Source organism: Pholcus phalangioides, unplaced genomic scaffold, assembly GCF_987345545.1.
Source record: "Pholcus phalangioides strain wild (caught in Gottingen) unplaced genomic scaffold, Ppha-v1.0 ptg000001l_1, whole genome shotgun sequence".
Lineage (NCBI taxonomy): Eukaryota > Metazoa > Arthropoda > Arachnida > Araneae > Pholcidae > Pholcus > Pholcus phalangioides.
In genome coordinates, this window is record NW_028301594.1 from 16851275 (window position 1) to 16874496 (window position 23222).

Below are 23222 nucleotides of genomic sequence, written 5' to 3' on the forward strand. Positions count from 1 at the left end.
AATGAAAGATTTTACATTACTCAATATGTACCTTCGAATTTTTTGTACAGGCTAAAATCCAACTTCTCAGGGATAATTTTTGGTCTGTGTACTTTTTTCTCCAAGGTTGCCTTGTCAAGGGTGAGAGAGGCCACTCTCTTCAGGACGGAACCACAGCAGTCAGAGGGTGGTGGGGGGCAAACATAAGTTTGTGAGCAGTATCTCCGTAGCACCTGCGGTACAGTGTTTGGGGCAGCCCTTAGACATAGCTCAGAGTTGCACAGTTCTCTGCGGCACGCTACCGACGGGGGTGTCGCCGTCCCCGCTTGGAAACGTCCGCGAAACTGCTGATGGAGGCTTGACGAAGAATTGCGGCACTGGGTGATCTTGAACTTTGGTACGACGAGAGAGGTGGTGGACTTGAACATCTGATCGTCGGGAAGTTCATCGTCGTCGTCATCATCATCCTCGTCGTCGTTTTCTCCGAGTCGGTCGGTTAGATCCAGGCGATTGACACTGCCTATAGGCGATAGACTGAATCTCCTGCGGCTGCTTCCGTGGACGTTACTCATGGACCCGAACCTATGACTACGGTTGATTCCTTGGCCTCCACCGCTTCCGAACGAATAAAAAGTTTCGGTTTGACTCACGGGTGTGCCAGGGTACGAACGCGTACCGAGGCGGTGTTGTCCCTTGGTACTGCTCTTAACGGGACTATTGTCAGTATCGCAGGAGCTGGCATCTTCGTGAGTATCGTGGAAGCTCACGTCATCCTCGTCGTTAGAGACCTCAGATGCAGAATCTACAAAGAAAAAATAAATCTATTTCTAAGTCACTTTCTCTCTGTGAATTTAACATTATAAGACGACACTCGAATATATAAAAAAAAAATTCGATGTAAATTTGTTTGTTCGCCATAATATCGTCGCTTTTCGAGTTAAACTAGAACGCTTAAAATTTCTTGTAAACTTCTTGCTTTGATAGAAAGAAATAGTCTCAAGTCAATGAAAAATGCTGAATAAAACCTCACCTTCGTTATCACCAGCAGCCTCAAGAGGCAAGAGATCGTTGTTGTCAACGGCAACTTTACCCACGCTGCCACCAGCTGAAGAGCCGTGAGAGGACGTCCGTCTATGGCGCAATTCATCGAACACCGCGTCGTCGGCCAAGGAGTCCGCATCGCCGTGAGCAACCGTCCCACCATCTTCGTGAAGTATGAACTTATCCTGGGTGTCGACGAACAGAGAACTGGACACAGAGCTCGAGTCGTCGGGACTCGAAGTAGGTTCGACCACCCGTACTTCAGGGGCTAAGTTGAGGGGAGAGTCCACAAGAGACACGATGCTGTCGCCGCTGTTGGAAGATCTGACGCTGCCAGACAGAGGCAACGGTGGTAGCTTTTTACGCAGGGCATCGCTCGACTCTTTGTACTTGACATCAGAACCTAGAAAAATAAATTAAAAAAGCATCATGCTACGATGATGTAAAATTATATACAGTATACGATATTTTTTGATGCACTGTCACAATTCTTTCAACCCACGAGAATCGCCGACTTGACCTGCATATGTTGAAATCTTCAGTCTTCTCGGAGTTAAATGTATCAATGAGATTTATCTAATACGTATTTGATCAACAACATATTAGAGATATCTCTAGCATACGACGTGTTGGTTTGATCTAAGAAAGTTTCCGCTTTTCCACGAATCATTATTAATGAAGGAAACCGTTATTTTCTGGATATTATGCTGAGCCATCTATCTCTCTCCATTATTAATGACTTTGATGTTACCCAATTGCAGAAAGACCACTTAACCCTTAAATGCGTAGCTTTCCATATGTGCAAAAAAAGTTTTTAAGCGTTCATTTCTGTAGCCAGTTTGAAGATAAAAATTCAGAATTGATTTTGCCATAAGGTGAAGTTATTTTTTCCATTTTATGTTTTGAATTTGCTGGTAAATGTCCCAATTAACGATAACAATCTTTGTAACAGAGCATGTGTGGCTGTGATTTCGCTCATTTGTTAAAATGTTTCGTTTGCATTTTTGTTACCTTGAAGATTGCGTTCCGATTTTTTTTCTTACTATAGTTTCAATCATAAATAAGGTAATTATATATGGAAGTAATTTTACTTCAATACCAGGGGGCGTAGCCAGAAATTTCGTTCGGGGGGGGGGGGGGACCAAAGTGACAGAACAATGGATTTGGCCATCTTTCCCCCTTTTTTCGGTAATTTTCTCACATTTCGGGGGGGGGGGACCAGACCCCCAAGCCCCCCCCCCCCCCCCCCGCTACGCCCTTGTTCAATACATTTATTTTATGTGCGATTTTTGGGCTGTTGCGAGTCTTCAATGGGGGCTCTGTATATAAGCAGTACAATTTGAAATTGATTTTTTTATATTTTTTCAATACGTGTCATTGACATTGAAAAACAATCGGCTCGAAAAACAAAAATTGAGCATTTAAGGGTCAAAATCGTCCAAGTGCTGCTCCATACATCAATGCGATGTCATTTATTCATGGAGGGGGAAAAAATCAGGTTTCGATGAGGGGAAAGAATCGTTCAAGACCTTGCTTTCTTCATCCGACCTAGCTTTTAATAATTCCTAATAATTAGTTTTGAAGGAACAAAAATACGAGTTCTGAAAGTTCATTTAGGTTGATGCGAAAATAAAGTATGTGCACGCTAATACTTGTCGGGATGAGTCAGAGCAGATTGAAGCGATTCACTCATCCTAATCACAAGGGATTAGTCAAATGTTGGGAGACAGAAACGTTTTCTTTTCTCTTAGGAAATGACTACAAGCGATTCTACCTCACGAAGTGTTGATGACTATGCGCTGCGACAAGTAACTGGATCAATACTAATCGGAGTTGGTAAAACTGTAAGTAGTACGGTAAGTACACATTTCCCCCGAATAACACAAAACAAAGCCGAGAGAATAGCAGGGTAAAGCAATATCGACTAGCATCGAAGTAGCCATCATACGCATGTATGACGAAGACAATATCCTACATTTTCCGTTCATATCGAGTTGTTACTCATCAAACGATTGCGGTGTACTCGTCAAGGATAAATGTTCTTCGAGTGGATTACTTCACCAAGGTTTACGGTCTATACATCCTAGAGCGCGCGCTTAGGCTAAGATTTTTGATAAGTACCCATTACTTCATAGCGGGAAAAGTCTTTGCTTGTACCTAGGCTCCTTCCTCAGACCCCATCTTGGTACGATAGTGGGTTCCTAACTTATTATGCTTAGAGTACACCCTTTCTCATTAAATTCCACTTGAGCATCCCTTTGAATGTTGTACAGTATAATAACTTAGGTTTCCACATTTTTTTTTAAAATTAAGTTGTTCATTCTTTCCCAACAATTACTGATTGTTTCTCGTGTACCCCATAAACACAACGGGAAGATGGTTACAGAAATCAATGTTCAACGCAACAGACTGGAAAAATAAAAATATCTCGGCATCTTTTATGGACAACGTGAAAATATTCAGAGTTAAAAACGAAAGAACTGGAAGTTAAAAAAAAGACTTAGAGCTGACCGTTCAATTTGGAGTTTCTTCTAATCGTTCTATCTAAAATTGCAAACTGAAAAAGAAATACGGTATTGCAATAATAAAATCCATACGAAGAGTTGTTTTTCTCCAATTTCAGAAAGCAACATGAAAAACGGGGATGGAACGAATAACGATTTGTCCGAATAACCGAATATTCGGCAGAAGAATATAAATTTTCTTAAAATTCATCACAATTATAAATAAAATCAGTGTTTTTAATTGAAAATAAAATTATCGATGATTTTTAATGATTGATATTGAATTTTAATTTTGCAATTTAGTATTTGAATAAATATTTAAAAATTGCTAATTAAAAGATTTTTATTGCTATGATACTGACAATCAAATTTAACGATGATATATTGTATTTTAATATTATAGAATCAGTTTTTTTACATTTGCTACAATTTGCATCTAAGAAAATTTCAACCATTATTTACTCTCAACTGCACCATAAAAAATTCACGATTTCTTTTCCCCTGTAGATCTTCTTTGGCCCTTTTGCCTCTTTCAGTAGCTCAATGGGTTTTTTGTCTATGCAGGTATCTTGCCTTTATCTCATCAGCCGTCCGTCGTATATAGAGGTATGTTTCCAATTTAAAAAATGCTCAACAGGCATTCAAAAATTACCCTGTACCAGTTGTGAGAGAGTGAAAATACAGTGTCACAAAGTAAAAAAATCTACATTTTTATACGGTCCTCCTGTGCTCCAACTTCCAGTTAGAAAGTTGTCCTCTCTCCTGATGCCAACAACAAAACATTTTATGTTTCTAAGTTCAATCTTCACAGAGATATTCGAATTCAAGAAACGGAGGAAATTTGGGAAAAAACAGCGTTAAATGCGGGAAAATCCGTTTTACAAGCATTTAACACTGTTCTTTACCAAATTTCCTCCGTTTTTCGAATTCGAATATCTCTGAATATTGCTCTTAGAAACATGGAAGTTTTTTTGTTGGCATCAGGAGAGAGGGGGGGGGGGGCTACAACTTTCTAAGTAAAAGGTTAGAGTACGGAGGACCGTATAAATATTTGGATTTTTTTATTGTCACTATTTTCGCTCTCAAAACCGGTACAGGGCAAATTTTGAACGCCTGTTGAACATTTTTTAAATTGGAATTATACCTCTACGACGGACGGTTGATGAGATGAAGGCCGTGCTAGCAGTTACAGGACACCCTGTATAGACACATCCTTCAGTTAATGAGCTTGTGTAATTCATGCTCACTTCTAATATTTGTAGTAGGATTGATTCTATTTTCAGTTTCATGTTTTCTTTATCTTAAAAATTCACCCTGCCGTAACCTTTTTCACTGAAAGGGATAACCTATACACCACACAATAAAATATAATCCATAAATTTTTTAATTGAAAATAAATCAATCAATTGGAAAAAAATTCCAATTGATATAATTTTCTACAATTAGTGTGATATACTTAAATTCACACAGATATTCGGCCGAATACCAGCTGAATACTGGTCCCATCTCTAATGAAAAATTCAAATATGGGGGGGGGGGGAGTCAAAATTACTTATTTTCATCAACTACGATGCTTCAAAGGAGATGTTTCATTTTGATAAAAGACCCGGAGTAGAGAAACATGAACGGGGGTGGGGGGAGGGCTAAAATATTAATACTGTACGTGGTAGGTGGGGGTTCGGAATTGCGATATAACTTCATTTACGGAGGGAGGGTGTCAACCACAAACGTTTACAAAATTTAACTTTTATGCGAAATTAATTCATTTTGGATGTCTTTACCTCTATTCGGATCGTCGGAAAGTTGCTGCGGCGGTCCTTTCGGAGGCTGCGTCGAAACCTTCTGCAAGCTACCAGAATCAGACTTCGGTCTCGGGGTCGAGCTCTTCGGCTGTTGCTGGTCCTCTCTGCAGACGGGCGACTGGACATCCTGCTGCTTCGACTTTTTCTGATCACCACAGGGCTGCTGCTGTTGGTTGCTACCCCTATTTCCCATGCTTACCTGTCTTTTTTTCCGACGTATTGCCTTCCTCCTGAACAACCTGACAGTGCGACAGTCGTGATCGTCGTCGACTTCATCGCAGACAGTTGCGTAACGGTCGACATCATTGTTATTATTATCATCACCTTCGCTTTTCGCAGCTCGAACTACTGGCTGACTACCTACGCCACTGCTGTATTCGCCTAACTCTAACGCGTCACAGTCCCAAACGGATAGTCTGTCCTCTCGCCTTTTGACATGATCTAATTTTCTGTAAAGACGCACCAAACGATCGTAGAACTTCTGAGGTAGATCCCGAAAGGTATACTCGGATCCGGAACCTTCAGCGGTGGGGATATCTGCTACTATCGGAAATTGCTGCTGCTCCGGAACCTGCAGATAACGATGCTGCTGTTGACGATGGCGGCAGTGGAGGATTGGGAGATGCTGCCACTTTTCCGAGAGAGGAGCAGGAGTAAAAAGAAGATCTGGCGCATTCCTGGAATCGATCGATGGAGGATACACCGCCGCTGCAACATCTCCAGCTGATGGTAACGATGGATGGATTCCGTTCGAATTGGCAGAGTCGGCTCCAGTCGAAGGTATAATAACCTGCCAAATATAGCACAGAACGAAATATTGAAGGCTTGGCACAAACAAAAAGTAAGGATATTATTGTAAACAAACATTTGTGACGTCAAAAGATCAAACACGAAAAATCGAGAAAGAGCAAGGCCATGGCAAATTATAAGGGGAAGGTGGGGGAGAATGAAACACATGCAGCAGAAGAACATTGTACAGCGGTAAAAAGTCGCGACATAAAAATTCCAAATATATTAGGATTTGCTCCACAAAGTTCACATCCCAAGTTATTAATGAAAGATTAAAATCAAGTAAGAATTGCATCTACATACAGTATTTCAAAACTGATTTCTCATCCCGAATCAATCAGTCAGTCTTCAACAAGTACTACATCAAAGATACGCCTATGCATATAATCTTTAGCTACACGCTACGATATCTTAGCGCTACTAATAGGCATAAGAGAATCATGTTTTCGATTAACTAAAAATAAAGAAAATAATGGACGAAAATCGCTGACAATCACTGAGCTGTAAAATACTTTTGTTCAACTAATTAAGGTGTCGACTGCTGTACTTCTACGAAGAACGATATCGTGTATGAATGACTTCATATCTCTACATTCAGGACTTGTGCAGTAGCAAAACTGGCACATATCCCACCAGTAGGCGAAGAAAATATCCATCACACCCATATCACAGTTCCGGCTGTTACTATTACGCTCTTTCCAGTAACAAAAATAAGAATTTGGTACACACACATTATCTTTAATTTTTCATATTTTCTAAGTTAAATCTTTACTTTTCCAGAATAAGTAGAATTTTTTTTGGGAACTACAGTAATTGATAACTCGGAGTTTTTTTTTTCGCCTACCCTGGGCTAGAGTGAGCGGCCGTTCAAGTATTACGTAAGCAAATTTTTTGCCATTTTTGATCCCCCCCTTGTCGGTAAAAGTAAGCAAAACTCTGACCCCATTGTCAGCAAAATTTCGTCAGCACTGCCCCCACCTCGTAACACATATTTATGGGATCAGACACGTACGCGGGAGGGGGTGTGTGTGTCCCCCCCCCCAGACGAAAAAAATATTTCTTTAATGTAAAAAAACATTTTAAAAAATACAATTTCGAAAGAAAATACCTTTATAGCTAATCATAGTCGATTTCTGTTAATTTCAATGCTATTTGAAGGGTAAGACCTCAAAATTTCTCTTTAAGAAATTCCCGACCCACTCTTTATGTCATATATGGTAAACCCTTGACCCGCGGACCAAATGTAGCCCTGAAGGTTATGTGATGAAGGTTCCCCCCCTCAAACCCAATTTTGTAAAAATGAACTAAGCGGCACATTTTTACAGATCACTTAAATGGCCCGTGGCACAAAACCAGAGCATTTAAATGGCCCGTTGCACATTTTCAGATCACTCAAGTAGGTCCCCGTGGCATATTCACAGATCATTTAAGTGACCCGCGACACAGTTCCAGAACACTTAAGCGATCCGTGGCACATTTAGATTACACACCCTTGAGTGATATGTGGCAGAGCTTTAAAACACTTAAGCGGCCCCCAGTGCAGCTCTACATCACTCAAGTTACACGTAGCATATTCCCAGATTACTTGAATGATCCGCAAAATAATTACCGATCACCTGAGTAATGCGAAGCACAGTTCCAGAGCACTTGAAGGATCCGTGAAACATTTAGAGATCGCTGAAGTGGTTCTGTGAAGGATTTATCATTAGGGAGAATGTTAGTTCAGGTGCCCACAAACTAGCGAAAGATTTTTCTCGTATTTAGAGCACCGAGTAAGATGCCATCAAGAATGTTTCATATTTTCATGAAGGATGGTTGATGACGTAAGCATCCCCCCACCGCTCATCAAAAGTCAGCAAATCGGAAACCCCCCTCGCCCATGTAATACCCTACTTATCTGAAAGTAACCCCCAAGCTTACAAATTTACATACTTAGACCCGAAAAATCATAGTACCAGATCTCATGTGGTCCCGGGTTGAGAACCACTGGTCTACGGTACCACTCCGATCCAACCACATGCCCAAAATTAACTCAGTATGGGTATTCGATTTTGGGTACTGGTTGAAGATTTTTATGCCGCAAATCTTTTCCCCTCAAATCGGGAAAGACAGCACCATCATAACTTCGATTCTTTCAGCCGTTAGTTCATAGGAAGCTCAACTGCACCCCCCCACCCCCCCAGAAGCTTTCCCAACTTGTGTATGCTACAGTGCAGTCTTAAAGCGTGGGGAAGGGCCACCGGGCCTTCATTGTCCGAGAGCCTCAAGCGCAGAGGGGGGGGGGGGGGTAAACATAATGAGATCTGCTCAAGATATTCGTGAAATTGGTAGGCAGAGGCATTTCCAGTCAGATGGGGGGGGGGGGGGCTCAGAGAAATCAGTTTACCCGTGGGGGGGGGGGATGTTCTTAAGGTGGTCCAGGGGGCAAGAGTTCGATTCCAGGAGGTGACAACAAACATTTCTTTCCAAAATTCGTCCCGGTTATTAATATCAAGAAAGACTTTCTTCGATGTATTACGGGCTGAGAAAATATCTATATCTCTACTATACACCTGGCAGCCTATCACCGAGTTAAGAGAGGCTACTACTTCTACCCAGGGCCGTCTTAAGAGTATTATGGGCCCCCGAGCCAAGTGGTTTTTCGGAGATCCTACCTGGTAAATCCTAGAAAATTTCAACTGGATCTCGTTTTTGTGAGGCCCCTCTTCTCTTGAGGTGCCCGTGTGGGCCCATGTATTAAGACGGCACTGCTTCTACCTAACCGTACAGGCACCTCGTACACATTCCTACTTCTGCGGAATTTCTTACGAATCGGTACATGCCGGAATGTGTTGTGAGTAGCCTCTAACGTATTTACGTTGTAGGAGTGATGCTTATTTCGGGTTCTTGCTGGTGCTGCCGCATGCATTCCATATTTTGAAGTGAAAATAGTAAATGTTTAAATTTTCATACTATGTCAGTATCATGATGAAGGCTTGCCTGTTGCGTGCTCTCTGCGGAGAAACTTTTTCAAATAAAAGACTGGTTCTCATTCGCACCTCGAAGTGGAAAAAAACCACAGAAAACAAAAGTTAAGTGTGGCTGCTATGTGTCTGTTCAGCGTATCTGTGCGTGCCATAAGGAAAGAAATAGCTGCGATTCAAGGTTCGATTTCTAGCGAAGACTACATGCTTTTCTTTTCAAGGTGGTTCTTTACATAGGAGGCGGTGATACAAATAACGTATTGGAGTTGGGGGGGACTGAAGTTACCAGTCGTCCCATAAATGCGGGACCCCCTTCTACACAGGAGGTAAAGGCGGATGGGGTGGCGTTCCATTGTATACTCACTAAAAATTGGGACTCTGTCCCACCACAGAATTAATTGGGGGGGGGGCCCTTAAATAGCATAGCCCCCACCTTGGATTCACATGCCTAGCTTGGCATCACGATCTACAGAAAGTCTATTTTTTTAATGTAAAACCCTTCATCCATAACAAGCCGTTGTCATGCTATCCTTATACTTTTTGACGACGTTTATATGATTTGTAATCCCAAGTAAAACCATTCTACAAATCGTTCATAAAAGTGTATTTCAAAAGGTGGTGTAGACGTATTAATTGAAGTTACTCGCTTCGGTATTAATGATGCTCAGAAACGATCTTGACATCATATGGAACAGAGGCCGGTGCCACGGAGAGTTCCTCCACGTGAGTGACAGCGCGTTCTGTTTCCCCTGCGGGAACTTCATGAAGATCCTCGAAAAGAACGGAAAGGAGCACGATTTCCAGATATCCCCGCACGGGATCGGCTGTCACGCGGCGAGCCCAACTCTGGGAGTGATTGCGGTGAGCGACCTACACGTGAAACCGGACATATACTTGATCAAGTACCCGGGACTTAGAGTTCTGCGTCCGAAGCTGAGCGAAGGCGCGGAGTTCGAATACCTGAACATGTGTTTCTGTGGTCAGGACTATCTGGTAAGCGTCGAGGGGGAACCGTCATTCTCGATATCGGTCTGGAAGTGGCGACTGGGTTACAAAGTGCGTACCGTGCAGCAGTCATTCAACATCGAGAAACCGTTCAGGTTTCCCATGACGACAAATCCAATGTCCGAATGCGAGGTCTGCATCCAGTTGCCGGACGGGATGACGTTCCTGAATATTGAAGATATGGGATTCAGCGCCGATGTGAAGAAGAGTATCCTCTACCTGCCGGAAGTTTGCGATCCGACGTACAAATCGATCGTCACGGAAGATAACGCAGACGTGGTATCGCTCTGCACATCGGAAGAATACTCGCCATCTTGGGGTAAACACAGCGAGATTCTCAACAGCGTACCCCTCTCCATCGCCGCGGAGGATCTGACGACCCCTCAAATAGTAGACCTGAGGAAGAAAGTCTCGAAGAAGAACAGACTGAGACCCCGTTGCCACTGCTGGTTACCGTCAGGTGAACTGGCTGTAGCTTGTGACAACGAACAAGTTCTCGAGGTGAAAGTGAAGGACCTAGAGGTATCACTGATGTGGGACGGAAGCGTCGATGAAAGGGCCGAAATATTCCACGAAATTGTGACCATCGCAGTGAACAAGAAAGGGCTTTTCGTCGGAAGGAAAAATGGATCGATTTCGGTCCTGCGTCGGGTCGAGCACGGAAACTGGACCGTCCACGAAATCCTCAAATTAAATGTATTCATCGTCAAATACGCTTTCGCTCCTGATTACAAGACGCTGGCGATCACGTCAAAAGACGCCTCGCTGTTGCTCTACGACACGGAAGACCGGATGATTCCAAGCGTATTGTACGAAAGCATTACCGATCCGCCTATCATCGGTATGTGTCTGCCTTACGCTGTTCATAGCGTTATAGCCTGCACCGACGGGGTGCTCGAAGTGTGGCGGATCGACACCGCTACCCCAACGTCGAAGTTTACACTCGGTCATGCACTTTGCGTGATGCAGAACAGTCCTCTGTGCTCCATAGTTCTGGTCGGTTCCTTGGACGGTCACGTTTTCGTCGTGGATGTAACGGACCCTAGAAATATGAAGACTTTGAAGGTTCTCAAACCGTACGAGACACCGATTTCGTTCATAAAGTACGATAACTTCGGGAGGTACGTTATTTTGTCCGCGGTCGAAAGCGACCACATATTCATTGTCAACGGAGTCCCATCTTCAAGAATGCCCATGTTGGGGTTCGTAAAAGAGGAGAATGTTCTCGATGCCTGTGTGTTCGGCCAAGATTTCGACGAAACCTTTATGGTTTTGCTGACGAGGTCAAAGAATCACGACCAAGTAAAAACAGGTGATGTTGTGAAAACGTACCGCATACCTCCGAATTTCCACAAGAATTATAAGACTTACTGGGCCACAGATGCAGGCCACTTGAAACAGGACGAACTGAAAAGCAACGACTTTATTCTGAAATCACCGGGATGCAGTTTGGTCACTCACAAGAAGTTGGGAATTTTGGTGTATATTCCTGAAGTCAACGAAATACACGTTTACCGTGTGATGGGCGATAATAGTGCAAGACTGACGACTGTGCTTCCGACGCCCCACGAGATCGGAAAGTGCGAAATGACCCTCAACTTTACCCATGACTGGATGGCATCGTTCGGACAAGACGGCAAAATATGTCTCTACAACACGAAGACTGAAAATGTCAAATGTCACGGTGTTTCTATATGCGCTCACAAATATAGGGAAGGCGTGGTGAACTGCGTTTGCTTCTCGGAAGAGAAGCCAGTCCTTTTGGTCGGGGGAACTGACGGGACTGGGGTATGCATAGGATGGCATGACGACGGTTTATCCCATTCTCCGCTGTCCATACCTTGGGTGAGACATTGCCATAAGTGGAAGAAGAAGCAAAACGATTTGATAGCTTCTATGGACAAAGATGATCGCATCCGGACAAATTCATGGGTAAAAATCATCCAGATGAGCAGCGTTAAGGGCCAAATCGAGCCCTTCAGGCGCAGAAACGACACAATACAACTCGAAATGGATGAAGTTTTAACTAAAGTAGAAGAAGTATGGGCGAGGAACAAGACTCTGCCTCCGGATTATAGGTTGGACATCAAGGAGTTTATTTTAGAAGATTCTGTATACCAAAGGATGTTCAGCGAACGGTGCAGCGCAGTTCTGTTGATGCGGTACAAGATGAGAAGAGACCTTTCGGTATTGAGGGACCAAGCTATCCTCCTCAAATTGGAGATATCCGAGGCGTTACCTGCGAGAAGGAAATCGCTGAAGGCTCTGAAGTCGGGTACGACGGTCAACAACTACACGGCTGTGGTGAAGTCCGAAAAAGACAAGCAGGACATTAAACGCATCAAGTGGAAGAGGAAGATGCATTTCCAAAAGAAACCCGTTTCAAAAAAGGCGAAAAAAGATAAGGGAATGGCGGGTCGAAAGGACGAGTACAACGACGATGAGATACAATCGGCCCTTCACGACCCTTTCGTGATAAACACGAAGGAGCAGAAAATCGATCAGATCATGGTTCTGAAAGATCTAATCGCCGACAGGAAGTCAATGTTCAACAAGAAATTTCAAGACCTGGCAGAACTCAAGCAGAAGAAAAAGTGGATTTTGGCCGAGAAAATCGCCAGGATGAAGTTTCTAGTAACGACACTGGAGCTGAAAGAACCGGTCTGGGTACCAGAATGGAAAGACACCACCAGTGATTATGCCGATGACCTTTGCATCCCGAACGAATGTAAGGAAGATCCCAAAACCCAGCGATTCAGCAGCTCCGATTCCTTAGACTTTTACTCCGACGAAGCCGTCGAATACAAGATGGAGAGGCTAGTCGGACCGAAAGACACTAACGAAGTGTCTTCGCTGGCTGAAATGCCAAAACCTGACTTCATGGAAGTTCCGAAGGTTCAATGGACGATTTCCGAAACGAACATCGCGAGGGAATTCAACGAGAAAGACGACGCGCAGAAGTTGAAAAAGACCAAATACCTCGCGAAACTGAGTAGGGAATTGAAAGAAGTCAAGACATCCATAGACGAAATTGTCAACGAATTTGACTTGGCTCACAGAGAACTCGCTACGGAAAGGCTCGAATGCGACTTTTACATACATTCGCATGAACTGACTATAACAGTGTTGATTGCCACCATAGCTGTCGATGATTGCCTGAGGCAGTTGGAAGCGAAGTATAAATCTAAAATCCACAAAAAGACTGCCGAAGACAAAGTCATCGACGCTGCAATAAGATCAGTGGAGAACGCTTATGAAGAGGCCAGGAACTACTGCGACCGCATGCGTGATAAGGAAAGACATCTCGCGAAGACTATCAAAGACGACCTGACTAAGAAATACTATAATCAATTTTTCCTGCCGGCCGTGAAATCGGAGCTGGGACGTCTGTACTCGTCACTGACAAGCGATTTCAATCCATACACTCCGACTAGACTAATAGTCTCTAAGCGATTCGTCAGGAAGTTCAGTAAAGAAAGAGGTGACGACGAGGTCTTCAAGAAACTCGAGGAACCGTTGAGAAAGAAGGCTGCTTACCACAAATACAGCCAGATGCTGATGCTCCACCAAATCCATGTCCAAGAAGCTAGCGTCATAAGATACAGACATGCGGTCGACAAAGCTAATGCCCTGACAGGACAACGAGTTAAAGACATCGCCAGCTTAAGGCACATCTTCAAGGGTTTGCATTCCGACAGAATCTCGTGCATCATAGACATTCCACAAGTGCTAACCATGAGTAGCAACGTTCTCAACGCAGGCACCTTGGAAGATCTGACGTCCTCTTTCATGGTTATAAAACGGCACACGGTCGACACAGTGATCGAGAAAACTAAGGAAACGAAGCAGATGTACCTCAAGACCATAAAGGACGGTTCAAGCATCAGGAACGATCTCAAGATCCAGTTCATCAACTACAAGAGGCTGAATATCGTGATGCAAGAGAGCCGCCGCAAGCTGAAAGCCATCGAACAGGTGAAGGTTTCGAACAACTTGAAGATGATACTGGCATCAGACGTCATAGATCCGAAGGCCAAGGCAAGTCAGATCTATGACTCGGCCGTTGACGAGAAGAAGGACCTCGCGCAGAAGTTGAAACTGGCCGAACGCGAACAGTTCAAACTCGAGAGAAGCATAGTCAGGGAAGTACTGACCATAAAGAAACTCGAGGGTAAAATACAAGTCCTGCAGGACGACCTGATGCAACTCAAGTATTTGTGCGAAGCTCAAAGTGAGGACTAAATCTGACTGTTGTTATACATTTTGAGGTGATGCCCTTGTTAAATAAATGTTGAAGATCCCTTGAGGATTTAAACCCTTTTCGTTTGATGTATTTTTTGTTACGATGTATTTATTTGTTAAGCATAATAAAAGTTAAAAATGAATCTTTGTTTTTGGTTCTATAATTTAGCCGCTGTGGCGGTCATAGTGACGGACTAGCATCGCGAGTACCCGTGTTCGAACCCCGCGGTCACCACAGTGATGGTCGGTTGAAGTTGGTTTTCTGCAGTTCTCAACTTCAAGGCGCGAATGCGAGTCGATCTCCCCTTTAGAAAGTCTCGCCACATAGAGCAACAGACCTACAAATAGTACAAATGTAATTCTATCATAACACATCACTCATTTCACTTCTGAAACATAGATGGCATACATAAGCACTGACTGTTAGGTCAGTCACACAGTTACACTTCCGGCACAACTCACTAGGTAGATAATCGCCCATAGATGGTGATAAACCTGAGTAGTGCTCGGTTTTAAAGAAAGCACTACACATAACAAGCATTACACAGAAACAAACGCATTCCAACATGTACCAATTAGAAGTTCCGCAGAGGAATATGGACGAGGTGCATGTCTGGTTTAGTAGTAGCACTACACATAAGCCGCTGTGGTGATCGAGTGGTCATAGTGAAGGACTCTAGTCACGGGAATCCGAAACCGACAATGACTCCCGCTCTGTCCGCATATGGGATATAAGCTGGTCACCCAGAGGGCTTGGGCAATGGTAGAAGAGCGATGAGACGCCTGGAGCACAAAGCACCCAAAGACCACCAGTGGGCAAGCAGACACAAAATTGAGGTTACAGTGGGCAGGTGCTTAAAGATAATACGCACATCGCCAGCTGGCCTCGAAGGGGGCACCCAAGAATAACTGTAGACATATATATAATACTGTATGCAAAAATCACAAAAAGACACATGCAGAACAAAAAACGCTATGCCAGGGTAAAGGGGTACGAAATACGACTGGGAAAAATGACATGTAGAAAAGTACTGTGCAAGTAACAAGTAGATGCAAAGAAATATAGAAGCGAAAATATAGCATTACATGATGCAGAACAAAACGCTATACAAGTGAAGTGAATTAAAATTTGCAGCAGAATTACAGGAAGCTTATGAAAATATGACATATACATGGACGAAACTTGGTGCCGAAAATACAGAGAATACTATGGTATATGATACTACAGAAATTGACATGATGCTGAAGGTAAAAAAGAGAGAAAAAAGTATGATGGAGTACTCATATTGCAACAAAAATATAAAACTAGTATATTACTGGTACAATGAAGAACACAAAATGCATTGCGAGTATAGCATGATACAGAAAATGAGAGTGCTTCGCGGAAATTACATAACTCAATAAATATTGCACAATACACCATCGTTACCACAGTGGGGGTCGGCTGAAGTTGGTTTTCCGTAGTTCCACACCTTCGAGACGCAAATGCGAGCCGATCTCCCCGTTAAAAATTCTCGCCACAGGCCTACAAACTTTACAAATTTTCAATCATTACACTTCACTCGCTTTACTTTTGAAATATAGATGGCAGCAGTGAAGAATAAAACACAACACTAGTATGCACTCAGACTGTTAGGTGCACACACTTACGGCACAATTCAATAGGTATTAAATTGCCCATGGCGATAGACCTGAGTTGTGCTTGGTTTGAAGGAAAGAAAGCACTACACATATTTTTTGCGGATTGAATAATCGCATTCCGCCGCTTTTTTTGTTTCTGGGTGAGATGAATATACTTAAATTTGTTCATAACTTTTTGAGGACGGCATCTTGGGACCCTTTATTTGTTAGGATAAAAAAAACCAAAACACCACTATTAAACCACACACATGCACCTCGTTCATATTCGCCTAACGAATGAATGCGTGTTGGGATGTGTGCGCATGAGTTGTAAGCCTAACGTGAAGTTTGTTTCTTTGGGATGCTTGTTATGTGTTCATGTAGTGCTGCCATCCTCCTTCCGAAAAACGGAAACACTAAGACGCAGATTAACTAAAAGAAGTACTTTTCAGTTTAACTCATTTAAACTGAAAAAGAAGTTTACCCATGTACAGAAGGATGGATCTTTTTTCATTATTAAAAGGCAAACAAAAACAAAGGTTTCCATGGAGACTGAGAGTATGACCATTGATTGATCTTATTTTTCGATTATCATTAAAGAGAAAGACGACGTGGGAGTAGAAAGGTTCCAATTCATCATTAAGGGGTCGAGATGTAAAATACCCTATTTTAAAGCAATGAAGATAGATAAAATCATTCACTCACACATCGGATAGTCTCAGGGCCCTGAGAGGTATGAAAAAAGAAATACTGCGGTTGTGTGTGTGTGTGTGTGTGTGAGAGAGTGAGTGGAAATTCAGCATATACAGGCTGTCCCCCATTGTTTGCACAAAGCATTCTTTGCAACCATTGACTTTAGAAACACACTTTGTTACAAAAAAATTTGAAAATATAAAATATCAAAATTCATTTATGGGGGTCGTATACATTACAAAATAGTAAAACTAACTTTTCCAATAGAATAGACCCTCCAATTAAGGAAATATAAATGTGAGAGAAAAACCATTTACAAAAAATTTAATATTCTTAACTGCAATGTTAACAGAGATATTTGACTTTGAAGTTTTGTCACCGATGATTGAGGGTACGATTCACAAATTACGAAATGTAAATTAAATTCAAAGTTTTAAAGATTCCACACTTTTGTCAAAAAATGTAATTGATATTTTTTGTGAATAAAAAATAAAGTTAACCCCCCCCCCTCCCGCGTACGCCAATGGTTATATGGAACCTTCGATAATGATTATGACGCCATTACAAGAAACTCTCGCTGATGAGGTGACCTTTTCACGGAGCTGCTGATGATTACACGAAACCTTTAATTAAATTACTACGGGATTGTTACAGAACCCCCGATGATTACATTACAAGACTGTCATACAGAACTTTCGATGACTTCAAGACAGTTTCACGGAACCCTGGATGATTAAGACTATGGAACCTTCGATGATTACGGGATTGTCCTATGGAGGGCAAACAAACATGAATATTTCTCCAATATTACTATTAACGCCAACGTGAAGTTTTGCAGTTTTTGATACCGCAGAACCCTCGAAAATGCTGATGTAGAAACTCCAGGGTTCCAGCAAAAACAAGTTGGAAACCTATGGTGTGAAGCAGGAGTCTTCAACCTTTCAGACACCCCGGGCCAGACTAATATTGCTAAAGACCCATGGGCCACTAAAGGTATTCATAATTGTAAGAAGAGTCCAGATTTACAAGGGGTTACTCATGTAATTTACAGTGACATCGTAATAGAAAGGGCCCGAGTATTAGGGTAAAAATAATTAAAGACTAATTTATTCTGAAATTTTTTATTAATTATCAATTTTGATTAGTTCTGAAATCACTTTTTTCACTAATTCTGAAAAAGGTTGATTAATTACTAATTAAATTATGATTAATTTTAATTTGAGATCACTTTAAATATGCCTCAAATTATTTATTCTAATAATTCTGAAATGAATTTCCTTCTCGATATAACTTGAAATAATTTGTTTCAAGTATAATTATTGCAATTTTATACCCATTTATTCTGAAATAATTTCTATCAAAAATCGCGAAATTATTCGAATAACGTAAAGCAGTAAAAACAAAAAAGCGGTTGTTGGTTGGAGGCTTAAGAAATGAAGTGGATATAGACAAAGCTCCCACCCATACAATGTGTCACACATACATATAGTGTATGATTCCAGAAATGGCGTATTGGCAATGTTGCTATAACTTCTTTCTATGTTTTAATAGTATTCGTATGTTGAAAGAAGGATGACAACAATCTTGGTGAACCGCCAACAGTGTGGCGCACTGCCAAAATTTTCCGTTTCCGAAAATTCGGCTGGAAAAGAACGCAAACCAATACATTCGTTCCTATACACACGAAGGGAAAATGAATTTATCCACGTCACAATATACGAAAATGCTTTCAGTAAATTTAACTGACGGTAGTATAATAATAAGATCGGATAATGATTTCGACTAGTATGTTACATTTCAAGCGTCAAGCATACAAGAGACATTAATTTCGGTCTCAGGAGGAATTTCTGTTCTCTCAGAGTGAAACACTCTAATAGATTTCCTGTAATAGAAGTCTGACCAGAAATCAATTCACGAACCCCCCCCCCCCCTCCACGTGATCTTCCAAACAGATATCGTACTATGTATAAAGTCTCATTTGAGGTCTGAATTCATTTCCAAGACACAAAATAAATGGGTTATTGGATATCGTTTTTCAATTCGTAAAATGCCTCCATATAACAAAAAAGGGGCGTAGTATTGTCATTTCATTCAATCAAATTCATTAGAGGTTCAAGTGTCCCCGAGTCATTCTTGCGGAACAATAAAATGCTAAAAAAAAATTCGAATCTTTTTATCAGTTCATTTTATCTTTTCTTAACGGCAAATGAACGTCACACTGGTTTTGCACTTGGTTTTCCATAAAGGGCGATTCTAAATCCATGGGGCAAACTTTAAGTGGTGATATAAGACTCCTAAACTAGTATTTTTGGTCATAGATTTGAATCGCAATGGGCAAAGACAGCAGAGGGTGCTTTTTGCCCGATGAAAAGAAAAAGGTCTAAAATAATGCTTCTTTTAACTTTTTCAAGGTATTGGCTCCCACTCTCATGTTGGCAGATATGCTATTATTACAAGCATTTTGTGCTGCTTTCAGCCTGCAATTTAATAACTACAAAAAAAATTTTAGGCACCAATACCAATCTCTTATTTGCCATGGTGGCCTGGCGCCTGGAATTTGTCCTGCCCTGCGAAAAGCAAATATATTATACTGACTGATTTGCTGCAACAAACACAATCAACTATTCGAGGCTGCAGGGTATTCAAATGCGGTAGGCCTTCTCATGGTGTAACCCGAGTAACGCAAATTCCACACAGGTCATCGTGCTGATTGTTTTTTATTGGTGCAAGGACCATCCAGGACCAAACTCCAATTCGAATATGCACCCCCGAATGGTTGATGATGGCACACATCGCAGCAAATTTGTCGGGGAAAGTATATTTGTTTTTGATGAAATGCTATATATTGTGCACTTTTTAAAAACCTCTACCGTCTTTGCTATTTTGCGATTCGACCGCACATTCTATAACCAAAAATGCTTCTTTAGGTGTTTTATGTCACCTCTTGACGTTTGTCCCATGAATTTAGAATCATCCTGTACAAAGTGATACCTCGGCTAAAGAGCGTCTCGGTCTACGAATTTTTCGACTAACGGAGATTTTCTTCAGCCTCCGCTAAAGTTCTATTCAATCACTACAATTCACTCACTCGTAGTTAGAAAAACTGATGGCAGATGGTAGCACTACACATAACAAGCATTAAACATAAATAAACTTCACGGTACGTTCAAAACACGTACATTCACATTCCGGCATGTACCAATGCGTTAGAAATTCCGTAGAGGAATGGGTACGAGGTGCGTGTATGGTTAAATAATAGTCTCTGGGAACGAATACGGATTCGGCTAGCGAACATTTTTGTTGACATAGATACACACACTAATTTACCACAGCCGCACTGTAAGCTGAAATTTCATGCGTGTTATCAAAATGAGTCACTCAAACCCCCAATTAATTTATATGTGCCTCAAAATCCTTATTCAGATGTATCTACACATATCATTCATAATATTACTTCTATATATTACTATTCTACACTTATCTTTATTTCTATTGTTTTTGGTGATATATGCTTTTAAATTGGGTTGCTTATCTTTATGATATTACTACTCTATACAGGGTACGCCAATTTAAATCAGCTTGATTAAAACAATTATTTAAATCACTTGATTTTTTTAAAAGAAAAATCATTGATTTAAATCAAAAAATTTAAATTTTTCTTTACATAACGTCAATGATATTGAAATAAAACTAACCTGGTATGGTATGTATGATATTGATATGTAGTAAAGTTTGTGATTAAAAGAAGTATAGATCTCTGGGGTAAATATAGACTTGAACTTAATTCCTAGATAGTGCAGAAATAAAACTGCTCTATTTCTAGATTTTGTGCATGGAAAAAAATAGCAGAAAATATAGGGAGTTAAACTAAGCGCTTAGCTAAACTGCACTAAGTATTTTCAGTGCATTACAAGGGCTTCCCTGATTAAAAAACAGAGGAATTATTTTTTTTTATAAAGCCTTGAATTCTATGCCATAATTTTTGATTCAAAATAATAATAGATGTGTTGTTACCACCATAAATATCATTGAGCTTTTGGCTTTACTTTTAGTATTAAAATTTTGAGTTTGCTCGTTTTTTTTACCAAAACTCATTACATCTGTGAAAGAATAAAAATGTGTAAACTATTAAGCAACATCACGTAAGTCGGAAACACGTCCATTAATTATGCAAGAAACGATCTTGTCAATAGAATTTGTTTTATTTAGTTGATGTTAAATGGCCCTTTGGTTGTACATCGAGTGAATTGAGATGTCTGCACCATGTGCCATGTGTGGTACTGAGTTGCCACCACTTATTCACTTTAATGTGGGGGGGGGGGAATCTCATGAATAAAAGTACTTTTCTCTATAAAAAAATGTTAATCTATAAAGTTAATTTGGGCTCAATGACCTTTCATGTTACATAAACACAGATTGTTGGCATTCATATTTTTGCTTGTAGTTAGTTTGTACTTTATTTATTAATGCTCAATTAAATTTGAGCAAAAAAAAAAAGCAGTTAGGTGATATGAAAATATGCATTCTCTTAATGTTTAACAAGATTTGTTTTAATAAATAAGCTGTCAGTTAATTTAAAAAAAAAAAGTCAGATTTAAAATTTTTTAGATTTTTTAGAATTTGTCAGATTTGATTTTTTTTTAAAAATCATGTTTTTCATACCCTAACTCTATATTACTATATTCTATACTTATCTTTATTACTATAATTTTTGGTTATATATGCTTTTGAATTGGGTTGTTATATTTTGGTTATATTTGGCATTCATACTTTTTATGGGCATAATTTTTCAACCACCTGGTTGGACGATTTGCCTGTTGTGGCTTTTGTATTTGTAGTGCGCTTTCGAATCATTTCATGTGGAATAAAAGATCAAGCTAAGAGAATATGTACTAAAAAAATTTGACTTGAATAATTTCAGCGCACACGATGAGATTCTTGACATCAAACTGATCGGTCTGGATATAAATTCTTTCAGTGCGAGACTCAGATGAACGGTCGGAACATTTTAGGAACTATTTTTCCATCTGCATAATAAGACAAAGAATGGAGCCGGCCCACATCACATAAGGACACCTACGAACCTGACTGTGTTGTGTACATAGTGTAAAATGAAAAGATCTTCGGGTAAATTGTCATATAAATATTAAATTGTGTTTTCAATCAGTTTCGGTCATCGTTGAGTTTGTCTTTTTCTTTACAGCGTTTTTTGGGTGTTTTATGAAACTTCAAATTTTCGACAGCAGCTGGAACAAATTAAATGATTTTTGATAGAAACCTATGGGAAATCGCGATTCGACTGACGAAGATTTCGGCTTACGAGTGTAATTTGGAACGAATTATCTTCGTTAACCGAGGTATCACTGTATTATTTTCTTGCATTTCACGTCACGTCAGAGAACAGGTAGACCTTCAAAGACCAACATACTAACTCAAGCATATACTGCTAATAACGGTTGTTACGATATTGAAATTTTTTTACAAATTCAATTCCTAGCTCAAAATTTCGAGCGGAACCCTGATTCAATCAACAGAATCGAACTCAAGCAAACCCATCAGAGAGATTTGTTTAAAACATACAAAGTATTATTCCCATTCTATTCCACACGCTTCAATTCAATGCAGCTTGATTTACTCACTTTTTATCTGTGTTACTGATATTCCATGGTTGAAAATAATGTGAAATATATTTACCCAGCTATCTGCCATTGCTGCTTCTTTCATTTCAATAGGTGTTTCGACTTGCAACGTACTAGCGCCGCCATAGTTCACGGTTTTAGATACTTGTTCTATGTGCCGAGCGAAATAGTGCTTCATAGGCCGATATTCGGCAGGTGTACTAAGGTACGGACTCGCCCCAACTACGAACTGTTGGAGGTAGTTCCGACGCCATTCATAAGGGTCATCTCTATCCAACGACGCCTCTTCATTCTTATCCTATGACGCAAGGGGAAAATAAATCGAAATGTCAAAAAAAAAAAAAATTATTATCTTATCGATATTTATTCATTATCAATTGAAATTCAATCTTCCATACAATTTCGGACACCTTCTATACTCACCGTGGTTTCCCATTTCCGAAAATCGGCAACAGAATTTGTTGTTTCATCCGGTTCGGTCTCTGAAATTTCCGGGATCCGCAAACGCCAGAAAACGAAATCACTGAAATCATCCTCGTCGTTCTTGCATGTGATGTTGGTGTGATCACAATCCGACTGATCCATTAGGCAGCTAGACGCCTCCAATCAACAAGGCTGCATAACCGAACCCTGAAAGCACAAAGGGGGTAAAAAAAAATTACAAAATGAAACCCCCGACAACACAAAATATACCGGGTGAAAACTTGAGTCCGTTTCAGCTCAAATAACTCGTGAAACAATGATTTTAGAAACATACTTTCGATTGGAAAAAGTATTGAAATAACGCGTCCATTTCATTTATTTTGCTAAGGGTAGTACATGTACCGAGAGATACAATAAAAAAAAAAGTTGTTGCCCTGTCTTGTACTTGACCCAACAAAAAAAAATTCCTTGCATTTAAGTGCAATATTTGCTGAGATATTGCTGATAAGAAGCTTCGAAAAA

The 23222-nt window shown here is 40.7% G+C and overlaps 1 protein-coding gene across 2 annotated transcripts in view; it reads right to left on the minus strand.

The window, feature by feature from the left end:
* The window catches only part of LOC149089980 (uncharacterized), a 59011-nt gene that overhangs the window by 31984 nt on the left and 3805 nt on the right, over positions 1–23222 (minus strand). For both annotated transcript variants that reach the window (XM_089231723.1, XM_089231731.1), the window contains exons 2-6: positions 22701–22907; positions 22333–22575; positions 5306–6116; positions 1010–1423; positions 32–781 (exon numbers count right to left, since the gene is read on the minus strand). In XM_089231723.1, the coding sequence (XP_089087849.1) occupies positions 32–781; positions 1010–1423; positions 5306–6116; positions 22333–22575; positions 22701–22862 (2380 nt within the window). In that variant the 5' untranslated portion in view covers positions 22863–22907. The remainder of the gene's footprint in view (positions 1–31; positions 782–1009; positions 1424–5305; positions 6117–22332; positions 22576–22700; positions 22908–23222) is intronic.